The 13,236-nt window shown below is 50.7% G+C and overlaps 1 protein-coding gene across 2 annotated transcripts in view; it reads left to right on the top strand.

The window, feature by feature from the left end:
- The window catches only part of Lrrk1 (leucine rich repeat kinase 1), a 136,026-nt gene that overhangs the window by 95,560 nt on the left and 27,230 nt on the right, over window positions 1-13,236 (top strand). For both annotated transcript variants that reach the window (XM_021633271.2, XM_060367294.1), the window contains 9 exons: window positions 619-748; window positions 1,345-1,457; window positions 1,888-2,102; window positions 4,447-4,611; window positions 5,164-5,336; window positions 6,467-6,587; window positions 6,949-7,108; window positions 8,583-8,859; window positions 11,808-11,979. In XM_021633271.2, the coding sequence (XP_021488946.1) occupies window positions 619-748; window positions 1,345-1,457; window positions 1,888-2,102; window positions 4,447-4,611; window positions 5,164-5,336; window positions 6,467-6,587; window positions 6,949-7,108; window positions 8,583-8,859; window positions 11,808-11,979 (1,526 nt within the window). The remainder of the gene's footprint in view (window positions 1-618; window positions 749-1,344; window positions 1,458-1,887; window positions 2,103-4,446; window positions 4,612-5,163; window positions 5,337-6,466; window positions 6,588-6,948; window positions 7,109-8,582; window positions 8,860-11,807; window positions 11,980-13,236) is intronic.

The raw sequence follows: 13,236 nt of genomic DNA, 5'->3' as shown, positions 1-13,236 counted from the left end.
ATTTTGTCGTTGTTGTTCATTATCTTTTCTTTCATTGAAGGGGTAATGCTATGTATTTTAAAGCAAAATCAGTGTTTGGCCTTCTAGTAAGTTCCTTCTCTAGACGTGACTACGAGTTTGTGTGACATACATGCACATATGTGTGTCTGTGCATGTGTGTTGTATATGCATGCAAACAGCATTTGTGCGCTAGGGTAATACACGTGTGTGTATCTGCAGATATCTTCTGTCATGATACTAAGCCGTTTTAGGGGCATGGTTCTGCCCCTGGCTTTTCCAGTTCTTCAAAAGCCCATCACTTTACATCCACGTGACCCGCTCCACGCTTTGCAGCCATTGCACGTTATTCCATTGTTTAGCGAATCCCCTTTGGACGTGCAGAAATGAAGGGCGAATTGCTCTCCCATCTCTACTATTGCAAGCAGTATGTCACTGAGTGTCCCCATCGTTACAACTTTGTCACACGTGCATGCAAGGGTGTCTGTAGAATTAGAACTGATAGCTCGGGGGGATGAGCACTGCAGATTTCCCAACGTTGCATCCATTTGTATAGAACCTCCGCCCTGCAGTCATCTAGAACCGTTGAGAAGGACAGTATCTATTGACTTTTCTTGGCAGCGTGCATGCTAGAATTCCCAGCTTTCCTGAGTGAGTCTCTGGAGGTCCTTTGTCTGAACGACAACCATCTTGATGCAGTCCCTCCATCGGTCTGCTTGCTGAAGAACCTGTCAGAGCTCTACCTAGGCAAGTAAGTTGATGCTAAGGCTGGTGCAGCCCTGCAAGGCGGAAGTCCTCCCGTTCATCACGAGGGGCCAGGCAGAAGGAAGCCATCTGAAAGCAGTAGCAGGGGTTTCCGATTGGGTATGATATAGAAGGTGGAGGGAGGAAGATGAATGACCACAGTTGGCTGCTAGGCTGGGGGACAGCGAGGAGGACAGCTGCATCCCTTCGGGTACTGAACTTAACTGTGTGCCAAGTCCTGTCAGGGCCGTAAGCAGCGTGCAAAACCTGAGTGCTGGAGAAAGCGTTGCCTTAATGTTGAAAATGTAGAGCCTTTGCAAGGGGCCATCTTGATGGCCGTGTCATTGGTGAAAGAGAAAGGGTAGGTTGTGGATAGGGACTTACTTTGAAGCTGTGGGGACTCACAGAACTGATCTTTCCACTGCTGATGGTGCAGGGATGTGCTGGGCTTAGTGTTGAGGTGGAATATTGAAGTTAAGGCCTAAGGCTCATGGCTTGGAGCAGAGCTCGACAGTGGCCCCTGCAGTCTGGGGAGGCTTTTGAGAGCTGGAGGCCTGTTGTGTCCACGTGTGTGCTTCTCTCATGCGGACTTGTTCACTTCAGTAACCCCGGCCTCCGAGAGCTCCCTCTAGAGCTAGGCCAGCTGGGAAACCTCTGGCAACTGGACATCGAAGAGCTGAACATTGGCAACGTGCCTGCAGAGGTCAGGAAAGAAGGTAGGACCTCCTCAGCCTTGTTGCAAGCACAACCTTAGCAAGATAACTTAGGGTCCCTTGGTAGATTTTAAGGATGGGATCAGTGGGTAAATGGACCATGGGGCCCGATGCTAGTCTCACTTGGAAAGATACTATGAAACTGGCCCCAACACAGTAGCCATCCATGGTGATATGGTTGAGAATGGCTGGATAGTACAGTATGTGACTGGGACAGCAAGACCATTGCTCTTAAGTTTCACACTTAAGTTTTGGGGTGGTCATTATCATCCCTTCCCTCTCCCAGATCCAAACATCTTCTCTTAGGACACATAGGAATTGCCCCTTTGGGATGGAATTTGGCCCCTTAAGGAATGAGTATAATGATGCATAATGTATTCCCTTTATGCACTGTCTGTGGTACCCACATTTGCCCTCTTCCGGTTTCTCACAGGCCCGAAAGCTACACTGTCTTTCCTGCGTGCCCAGCTGCGCAAAGCGGAGAAGTGTAAGCTCATGAAGATGATCCTCGTGGGCCCCCCACGCCAGGGCAAGTCCACACTCCTGGAGATCTTACAGACAGGGAAGGCCCCGCAGCTGGCGCACAGCGAGGCCACCATCAGGACCACCAAGTGGGAGCTCCAGAGACCAGCAGGCTCCAAAGCCAAGGTGAAGGATGGTGGACATGCCGCCCCTGTGGGTGGGAGGGAGCCCCCTGTGGGCTGTTCTTCGCTCTCCGGGAGACCCTGGGCATTCAGAGTCCAAGGCCCAAGATGTTCCGTGCTGCTCCGGAGCCGCTCTTGCCAAGAGTGACACACCAGGGCTTCCCATGACCTTGTAGTTTTTCTGTCCTAATGAAGTCAAGGCTCTGGGCCAGTGCTTCTTGAGCCTGCCTGTCTGCTGGATTCCCCTGTGGGGCTTTTAATGAGCGGATGCTCAGGCTTCAAAGCTGGCCAGGGTGACTTAGATGCAGCCAGGCTCGGGTGGGGCTCGAGAAGGCTAAGAATAAAGTCCCACGAAGAATAAAGGCAGGGAGATATACCTTAGCATCTGCCATCCCCCTAAAAGGAGACCGGGAGGGCACCCCAGGAGCCAGTACCCCTGTCCTCCCTGACTCCTGCCTTTATCCAAGCTCCCCAAAAGTCCCACTAAATGAACGGAATGGATACTTCAACTTATTCATCATCCTCGTTCCCATTCAAGAGGTAGAAATAAGCTTTTTTTTTTTTTTCCAAACCTTTTGAAGCAGAGAAGAGCCTGGGAGATCTCAGGTGCAGTGCTGGGTTAGTAACTTGTATGTTGCTGTGACCAGAATACAAAATACCTCTCAGAAGTGACTTAGAGGAGAGCAGATGTATTTTGGCTCACGGTCCCAGAGGGTTCAGCCCACGGTTGCTTGACCGCTTGTCTTGAGCAGAACATCATGGCTGTTGAAGTAGGTGATGAGTTCAGCTTTTCATACAGTGGGGGACCAGAAGCAGGAGGTGACAGGAAGTGGCCAGGATAATATATTCCCAGGGACCTGCCTCTGGTGACCTTCTTCCTCCATCTACAGCTCACCTCCCCAAGTTTCTAGAATTTCCTGAGGTCTCAGCAGCAGGGGACCAAGTATTCAAGACACAGGCCCCCAGCAGGCATTTCAAATCGTCGCTGTAACGGCACTCCATTCACACAACCCACAGAAAGCGGTTGTGTCCTGAGCGCCTGCCAATGCCTCCCTCATCTGTTGTATATGTTTGTATGTATGTGTTTCTGCCTCCCCGTGGCAACTCTGGGGTCCAGGGTGGAAGGTTTACAGGGCAGAAAGCTGAGAGGCCATGTCCAGCTGGGCCGTGGTTTTCTTCTCCAAGCCCGGTACAAAGAGAAGTGAGTTTGATTGCAGAGGTCTTCACGTAAAAGCCCCTTCCAAATCAGGGAAATCCGGTTTGGAAAACGGAGCCCTAGGCTGAAAGTGTAAGCTAACATACTTGGAGCTGGTCCTTCTACGAATGGGGCCCTTGGGGCCAGGAGTCCAAGCCAGTGAGACAGGCCATGCTTAGCATGTGCGAGGCCTTGAGTTCAATCCCCAGCACCCAAGAGACGAATAAGAACAAGGTTCTTATTCTGTCTGGTTCAGAACAGCGAGATAATGACTACCAGGCCCTCTCCGAACAGACAGGGAGGGACAACCTGACTCATTTCTAAAGATTCTCTAAAATAACCAGAATTTCCTACAAAACCCTTGGCTCTGCTGTTTTGACAATGACTCAGTCCCTTTTGTTCCCAACTGTATACGTCAGTGAACGGGTACCCGGGCTTGAGGGGTGAGCAGAAAGATACCCCCGCCTTCACTTTAAAGCCACTGCTGCTCTTACGAGCACTGAGGCCCATCCCATTCTGAGCAGGCTGAGAGCAGCTGTCTGCTTTCATCTTTACACAAAACCAGGTCAGCATGCGGAGTCCAAAAGGCTGCCTCATGGAAATGACTCCTAGCTACAGCTAACTGCAGCCTTGATTTCCCAGCCAGCTCTGAGCTCATGCAGCAATAGAGAAACCATTTACACAGCCTTCCTGGCAGCCCAGTTCCTGTTGTTGGATTCTCACGTTGGGGGGTGGGGGTGGGGGGTGGTTTCCATCCTCGTTGGTGGGCGCTAACCTTTGACCTACACAAGTTCTGGGACGCCTCCCTCCATCTGGTCCTTGCACAGGAGGCCAGATGTCGAAGTGGGGGCCCTCATGCAGCCAGAACTCTTTCAACTGTCAGGAGCCCTAAGAAAACGAACACGACAGGCCATGATCTCCTCAGACAGCCAGCCCCGTTAGCATCAGATAGAAGCCCCCAGAAGTCTCCCATTGTGCCACTGGGCCCTTTCTCCTTGGCAGGATTGCTAATTCCTAAGACATACCGGAGTCTGAAACTTTTCCATGGCCCTGCCATTTCCAGACGCGTTCCAAGTTGTACGTTTTCTCGCGGTTTACACCCACCCCCTCGGTCACTCAAATGCCCCCCTTCTGTGCCTTGTTGCTCAAGTAGGTTGAGTCCGTGGAGTTCAACGTCTGGGACATTGGGGGCCCTGCCAGCATGGCCACTGTCAATCAGTGCTTCTTCACAGATAAGGCCCTGTATGTGGTGGTCTGGAACCTGGCGCTCGGGGAGGAAGCCGTGGCCAACCTCCAGTTCTGGCTGCTCAACATCGAGGTGAGGAGCCACCATTTCTCCCCGCTGGCGCCGAGGTCCCACCCCCGCCCCCAGGGTTCTGTGGCCTGAAGCGTTGCGTGGAATACGAAAAAGGGGCAGCGCAAGGGAAAGATACTACTCTTGTTGAAGGGCTCTCCGAGAGCTTCCCTACTCATTGCCTTGCTTGATTTTCACACCGAGAACTCAGAGCCTTCTGGCCTGAGGATCCAGTGCTGTTGTTATTTTCCTATTTACCTTAAACCTAATAACCCTGTGTGTGCAAGGCAGGCAGCACTCCCTTCCAGGGTAAAGGTGCCACCGGCCTGACACAGGCCTGTCCCTCAGCTAGTCAGGAGGACCAGGCATCCCTCTCTATGGGCTAAACTCAGCACCACTGTGTGGAGCGGATCATAGGGTAGCTCAGGTGCCCCTCAGTTCATAAGGGGCCCTTAACGTTTGAATCCACAGGATGGCGGCTGAGCATGGACCGTGAACATCCAAGGCACACTGAGGAAACTGTTCCCATTCTTTATCCAGGGAAAAGATACAGGACTGTGGGGTTCTCTGTTTCAGGCCAAGGCCCCAAATGCTGTTGTGCTGGTGGTCGGGACACACCTGGACCTCATCGAAGCCAAATTCCGAGTGGAGAGGATAGCAACGCTGCGTGCCTATGTGCTGGCGCTCTGCCGCTCGCCGTCGGGTTCCAGAGCCACGGGCTTCCCGGACATCACCTTCAAACAGCTGCAGTGAGTGCTGCCTGCCTGTAGCCTGCTGCTGCCGCCCTCTGTGCTCCGCTCCCCAGCACTCGGGGAGGCAGAGGCAGGCGGAGCTCTGTGAGTTCAAGGCCAGCCTGGTCTACAAAGTGAGTCAGGGCAGCCAAGGCCACATAGAGAAACCCTGTCTCAAAAAAAAAAAAAAAGAAATCTCCTCTGACCAGGGATCTGTCCTGGGGATGTGCCAGGCTCCTCTGGACACAGGATGACACCCTGAGCAAGGTATAGCCCACCAGATGACTAGAGAGACAAGGTCTGGAGACACCCTATCCGCTCCCTTTCCGGGCCCTGTCCTCCCATCAGCTTCCACGGAACAAAGAGCCATGAACTTGAGCACCATCCATAGCACTTTCAGGTCACTGACCAAGGACTGACTGACAATCCCAGTCATGGCGTTGGATCCAAGTAGATGTGCGAGCAGCTGCTGAGCATCAAAGTAGCTGCAGCGTGGGAAGCGGGGTGGGCTGCTGCGGGTGAAACTAGCCACCCTGGGTGTGTGACTCAGTTTACCTCTTGTCAGTAGCCAGCATACCGCCAGGGCCGTGGTCCTCATTTTTCAGACCATGAGTCTGAGGCTCAGGAAAGAAAGCAAGGATCCCTGAACAGAATCAAATGTGTTTGGCTGCAGCATCTCTTGGATTCCCTCACTTGGGGTGGGATGGTATGGGTGCTAGGAGACAGGTCGGGGTGACCTGATAGCCTGACTCAGAATGCAGGATCAGGATGTTAGGGACTCCTGGTGTGCCCCAAGAAAGACCTGGAAGGGTCGTTAGTAACAAGAGTGCTGGCTGGTTCAGAGTCACAGCCTCAACACCACGGGCTTCTCTTTCCTAGCTAACACCCGTGGGAGTCCCAGGACCCCTGGGCCTCACTCTTCCTCTGTGAACCCAGCCCACGGGGAAGACAGACCAAAATACCATGCTTTCAGGCACTCGGCAAGGGTTATGCACAGAGAAAGGCCTCCAGGACCTTCCCTGATCTCTCTTGAATGACCTTTCAAGACTGGTCGGCATTTGGGACATATCTTTAGGGAGACGGGGATGCTGCACGCCCCCAAACAAAGAGGGGGTTTGTTGACTAAGCCCCCATATTTGCACACACAGTGAGATCTCCTGCAAGAGCCTGGAAGGGCAGGAGGGGCTGCGGCAGCTGATTTTCCATGTCACGTGCAGCATGAAGGACGTAGGCAGCACTATCGGCTGTCAGAAGCTTGCCGGCAGGCTGGTGAGCGGTCCCTCCTCCAGTTAGGGCAGGGGGTACCCTGCCTCCCACCGTGGGGGTCCACGCATCCCACTGTTCTGCCGTAGGGCGTATGGATGGCCCTGTTTACGGTCCAGAGTTCCAGGTGGGACAGGGAAGGAACATTGGCCTCTCCCAATAATCCTGGCCTGCCTATGTCTGTCATCGCCCTGCGTTTTCCTCCCCAACTGAGGTGGAGCAAGGCCATGCTCTGACCTTCCCGTAGTTCTCTTGCTCTAAAGACATAGCCACTGGTCCTAGGACCATACAGTGGGGTGGTGGGGAGAGTTGGCGCAGGCATCACCCCTTGGACCTGAGGAGCTCAGCCTTGCCCCACTGCTCCCAGATCCCCAGGAGCTACATAAGCCTACAGGAGGCCGTGCTGGCTGAGCAGCAGCGCCGCAGTCTGGGTGATGAAGTGCAATATCTGACGGACAGACAGCTGGAGCAGCTGGTGGAGCAGACGCCCGGCAACGACATCAAAGACTATGAGGACCTGCAGTCTGGTAGGCCGGGAAGGGCTGCAGAGGGAGCAGCGGTAAGGGGGAGCTCAGGGCTGGCAGAGAGTGGAGTGAGGCACCTGTGAGGCTTCCATAGGTCACGCCTCCGCGCGGCAGGCTAGCAGGTTCGATTGGCAGCAGTCAACAGTTCTGGTGTTTGTTCGGCCTGCCCTCACGCTTCCTCCCTCCACTTCTCCTTGCTGCCACTCCCCCTGCCCTTCTCTCCTCTGACAGAGAACATGATCACTGCTCTGCAGAGGAGGCACACAGGCCCAAAGCAAACTGGTCACCACCCTCCAGGACCAGGAAGATATCGAGGTTAAACAATCACAGCCAGTTCTTATTGTTCACGGTGGTTAGCATCTAAAACATCACCACAATCACTGCACTGACAGATACGGAAACTGATGCTCCAGGAGAAAGATAGGGTTAGGCGCCTGCCCGCCCCTGGTCACAAAGTCAGTAACCTTGTTTCTGCTCTGTACTGTGACAAAACATCCTGACTGCAAGCAACTGAAAGGAGGAAAAGGTTTACTTGGCTGGCAGTTCCAGGGTATGGACTATCACTGAGAGTGATGGAAGCCTAGAAGCTGGTCACATCACAGCCACAGCCAAGAGCAGACAAACAGACGGACGCCTGCTGCCTGGCTACTCAGTTCCTTGATAGCTTTCTTCATCCTAATACTCTTTAGGACCACCTGTCTAAAGAATGACGCCACCTACAATGGGCTAGATCAATTAATGATCAAGAATCTCCCCCAGACGTGCCCACAGGCCAGACTGACCCAGATCATTCCTTAGTTGAGTCGCCACGTGATTCTAAGTTGTATCACGTTAACAATAAGAACTGACCAGCACATGTACCTTATTTAACCATTTAATAGGTATTGCTGATTTATCAGCTCGTGCAGGGGCCTTTTTACTTTCTGCCTAAACACTGCTTATCCAACGCCACATCCTCTCTCTAAATCACAGTCTTGTACTTAGGAACACTAGGCAACCCTTTAGCATTGCTTTTGAGGGCTGCTTTAAACAGCAAAATCACCACAAATGCACAGAAGTTTTAAACATGGCAATAAAGAGACCCTAGAAGGAACCTTCACAGGATGAGAGCTCAGGTAGGAACAACACACAGGACAACTCACGCTTTTCACATAGCTCAGCACGTGTCTACACAGGATTGTAAAAGCAGGACTGTAAAAGGGTAGTTTTAGGAGATTCATAAGTAAATTTCATCAAGTGCTGAAACTTACAGGGACTCAGTCTGAGAACAAGAATTACTTGTTAGTTGCTTGTCTATCAACTCAAGACATTGGCGAGACTCACCGTGTATCACCAGGCTCGAACTCTCACTCTGTCTGATGGGCCTGGCATGTCAGAAATATTGGTGTCTTCCTGGGAACAGGGTCATCACTGAGCCCCCTTTGGCCCCTATATGGCTCTGACACAGCTTCCTCCCCTTCTCCCTCCCTCCCTGCAGCCATCAGCTTTCTCATAGAAACAGGAGCCCTGCTGCACTTCCCAGACACCAGCCACGGCCTGAGGAACCTCTACTTCCTGGACCCCATCTGGCTATCTGAATGCCTGCAGAGGATCTTTAATATCAAGGGCTCACGGTCAGTGGCGAAGAACGGGGTGATCCGAGCTGAGGACCTGAGGATGCTGCTGGTGGGGACAGGCTTCACACAGCAGACTGAAGAGCAATACTTCCAGTTCCTTGCCAAATTCGAGATCGCCCTCCCTGTTGCCAACGACAGGTGAGTCCACAGCCCAGGCTGTGCTGAAAGGAGGAATGGAGTCTGAGTATACTGGTGGCCTCAACAAGATTTCCAGGGCTACCACCACCAGGGTAGCTAGCTCCTGGGGATGGCCAGTTGCCCAGCCTTGGATGGCAAGAAGGGAGATGCACTTTGGCCGCCCCATAGGTGGTGTCTTAGGCGTCTTAGGCTACTCTTGCAGGCAGTTGGAAGAAATCCATTTATTGAAAGGGGTTAGGAAAACACGCAAGGGGCATTCTCCTTGGGGCCGCTGTTGGCTTGGTTCTGTGTGACCGGAAACTGTCTGTGACGTGGACACATGTCAGTTTGATACTCTCAAATCATTAGTAGCACTGAGAGTGACTGTCTTGACAGGCTCAGGCCTGGGCCTCCACCACGCTGCTTCCTGGAAGGCTGGTATGGAAGTATGTCCAACACCTACACTTTCTCTCCTCTGCCACCTCGTCTCACCGGGCGTGTCATACATAATGCTCAGAATTCTTCTCTGTCCCCAAACATCTGCTTCTCACTCTACCATCTGTGTAACTACCACCTCCCAGGTGCTTTTTTGCTACATACACCGAGGATGTCTATCGTCTCCTTTTATCCAGGTTCCACATTCTACGGGTTCATTTACCAATGACCAGCTGCAATGTGAAAGCATGGAACAGAAATTGCTATAAACAATTCCTTCTTTTATATGCTATACCATCCCCAGTAGCATAAGGAATTTCTCACCATTCCTCTCCAACCAGCCCGGGACATGACTCATCTTTGTCCACTGTAGCCATGCTGTATAATCTACCCATCTCCTAAATACCCATCTTGGCCATAAGCTTAGTTGTTCTGATATGGGTTTGCTCATGTTTAATCCTCATTTTGTTTACTAAAGTCCCAAAGCACAAAGGTACTGATACCGGAAACTTATGGCAACACATTGTTAAAATTGTTCTATTGTTGTTTTATTATAGAGTGTGTCTTATTACTTCATGTAATATTTTCTTTCCTGAAGTCCATTTTGTCTAATTTTGAAATAATTACACAACAGCTTTGAAGGTCATTTAGCTTTCAATTTCAACTATTCCTCCTTCCCCCAATTATTTTATTATCAATTTATTTGGGTATTTATATTACAATGACCTTAATGACAATGAATTATCTAACCTGGTGGTCTCTGACTTAAATAGGAATACTTAGTTCAATTACATTTAGTATGATTTAGTTTTATAGTTGGGTTCAAGTCTAGTAGCTTATCATTTGTTTATTTATACCATCTAGTTTGTTTCTTTGTTTATTTTGTTCTACCTTATTCTGAGTTAATCACATTTTCAGTCTCCTTATTCATCCTATCTGATCTTGGTGTGGTGTTCACTGGTTCCCTGGGTGTTAGAATATCCATCCTTAGTAGTTTGTTGATTCTTGCTTCTTCCCACTGTCACCTGCATTACTCAATGTCAGCACTCATTTTCCTGAAAATAGAACTGCCAATGCCCCAATCCCTGACGTGGGGCCCCTGAGAAGTCCAGGGCTTAGAAGAAAATATGGAAACCAGATCTCTGCTGGCTACCCAGTCCCCAGAAGATGTCTTATGCTAACCCAGGTTGATGTCCTGGCTCATTTCATTCACTTCCTGAGTTTGGCTCTGATATGGCCATAAGGCAGCAGCTAGTATCCCAAATCCATAGTCCTTTATGGTGTATCTGCCATAGAACACACCACAGCTCCTGCACCCAACTTCAGAGCCCTACAGTGGTACCACAAGAGACTTCTGGGAAGCCATTCTAGAGACTCTATTGGTGAAACCAGGCATCCACAGAGACAGCCCTGCTTTACACTTGGCTGGGTGAGTTTGGGAGGGCCCTCAAGACCTTCTTGCTCCATTTGTATGGGACCGTGAGCAGAGTCCAAAAGAGAGAAACTTCAAAAAGGAATTCAAGGCCTGTGATTTCTAGGAGCTACACTCTCATGGCAGACATCTTGGTCCCGTAGCTCACAGACTATTTCTGCTCCTTCTTCGGTGTTCCCTGATCCTTGGGTGCAGGCATTGTGTTGTAAATGCATACTTTAAAGCCGGGTGGTAGACAATCAGTTGATCTCTGCATTTTGACCACTTTTCCCTAATGGTCTCTGTCAGCCACAAACAGAACCTTGTTTGATGAAGGGTGAGGCCTAGCTGATCTGTGAGTGTAAGGATTAGTTTTAGAACGCAGTTAGGAAATTTTCTGCCCTCCGTGGGCCCTACCCACACAGTCCACAGAGATGCATGCGGGCAAAAACTTCCATATGCATAATAATAACAATATTTTTTAAACGAGGAAAGAATCCAGCGGCTGCACCTCCCTGTGCCTGCTCTCTACCTACCCCTTCAGCTCACAGCTCACAGCACATAGTCAGTGTCACTATTCAGATGCATTTGTAGGGAGGGACCTCCCAGCTGCCAGCTCTTTTAACTGGCAAGAACACCTGGGTCACACAGTGATGCAACATCTTAACCATGACCGTGTCCACTCGCGTTCTCATAAAACATCATTTGTTTTGTGCAGAAATCGCCGTGTTCTGAGTTTTAAGGCCATTGTGTTGTTTTAATTAGCCAAGAACAATAAACAGCTTCGAAGAGCAAAAACAGTTACTCTGACCCCAATATCTGTGCTGTCCTCAGAACTGTGCAGCTGTCTTTGCTTCGCCCCCACCAACCAAAGTCGGCATTAAGGGATTTCATAACCGTAACCCAGTGTTCTGAGAAGCAACCCCGATGTGCTGCGTCTGGCATTTTTACGGCTTCAGATCTTCCCTGCACATCATTCTAGTCTCTCGAACTCTATAGGGAGGGCCCCTGGCAGCCTGAGCCCTGGCAGCGGTGGCCTTTCCACAGCCCAGCGTCTGCAGGGACCAGGGTCCTGCAGCAGATCTTAAGCCACAATAACCATCTCTCCCCTTATGTGTTTCAGCTACCTCCTGCCACACCTCCTTCCATCCAAACCTGGGCTGGACACCCACAGTATGCGGCACCCAATGGCCAACACCATCCAGAGGGTGTTTAAGATGAGCTTCGTACCTGTTGGCTTCTGGCAAAGGTTCATAGCACGGATGCTGATCAGCTTGGCTGAGATGGACCTGCAGGTAGCATGGGTTCTGAAAGGGAGAGGCGTGGCAGGGTGGGAGGGCTTCCGTAAGCACAGGATTGGGGGAAGATAGCGTCCTCTATGCTAATGCGACCTAATAAGGTTAATGAGGCTAACAAGGTTGCTCCCCTGCAGTGATGTGACTGGTACAGGGTCAGAAGGCAAACACAGCATGAGTCTGTTGGCCTTGGCTGGGAATGCCAAGTTTTTACCCCCATGGCTTAGACTGCTCCCTCCTAGAGTGATGTTCCCAACTGTTAGCCATTTCCAAGGCACCGTGGAGCTTGTTGTAGCAGAAGCAGGGACCCCCATCAAATCACCATGGTTTGGAAGTGGCAGCTAATGAGCTGGGCCAAGAACCAGCAACTCTGACTTCCTGGTCTTGCTGTCCTGGATATACACTTTGACTCACCTGAGAGGAGTCTGGAACTGACAGAGCCCTTCCCAGATCACCCCAATTTAAAGCTTGGTTGTAAGCACCCATACAGGCGTGCTCACAGGAACTGGTTCTCTCCTTTCATCACGTGGTTCCCCAGGGACTGAGCTCAGGTTGTCAGGCTTAGCAGCAGGCGTCTATACTGAGCCATCTCACCGGAGAATCTAAGGATTAGAATTAGATGTGCGTGCTATGTCCAGCTCGCCTCAGGCTTTGCTGATGCCACTCTGCAGCCAAGCTTGGAAGTACTGTTGGAAAACAACAACAACAACATTTCTCCCTTGCTTTGGTCATAAGGAAGAGCCAACCCAAGGATTATGTTCTGTGTGCTGAGCCAGAGTGATGGAGAGGCAACCCAGCTGTCAGTCAATAGTAATTTTATGCACGAGAGTGATACAGAAGTAATGTTGGCCTAGAGCAGTAGCTCAAAATGCGGTTCCCAGGCCAGCAAAATTGATCTGAGAGCCATGAGATATACTCACTGCCAAGCCCCAACTCCAGACTTACCACCTCAGAAACTTCAGGATGAAGTCCTGCTATGTTATTGACAAGACCTCCAGGGGATCGTGACACACTCTGCAGTCCGTGAGTCCTTAGCATGCACTCCGACTGTTGAGCTGTTGAATCTTTTTGACATTGATCTCTGCTTGAGTTTGCTTTTGCCACCCTCTAATTAGAGCACCTTTTTTGAATTATAACTTTTTGGCTCGGTAAAGATGTGCTTTGATCTTCCAATTTTATGGGAAGAAAAACAAACATGAGAGGCTGAAAAAAATCAATCAAAACTGCTGCAGCCTGTATTGTGGATGGGGGTAGGGG

This window comes from Meriones unguiculatus, chromosome 14 (genome assembly GCF_030254825.1).
Source record: "Meriones unguiculatus strain TT.TT164.6M chromosome 14, Bangor_MerUng_6.1, whole genome shotgun sequence".
Lineage (NCBI taxonomy): Eukaryota > Metazoa > Chordata > Mammalia > Rodentia > Muridae > Meriones > Meriones unguiculatus.
This window is presented reverse-complemented; position numbering and strand designations above follow the sequence as displayed.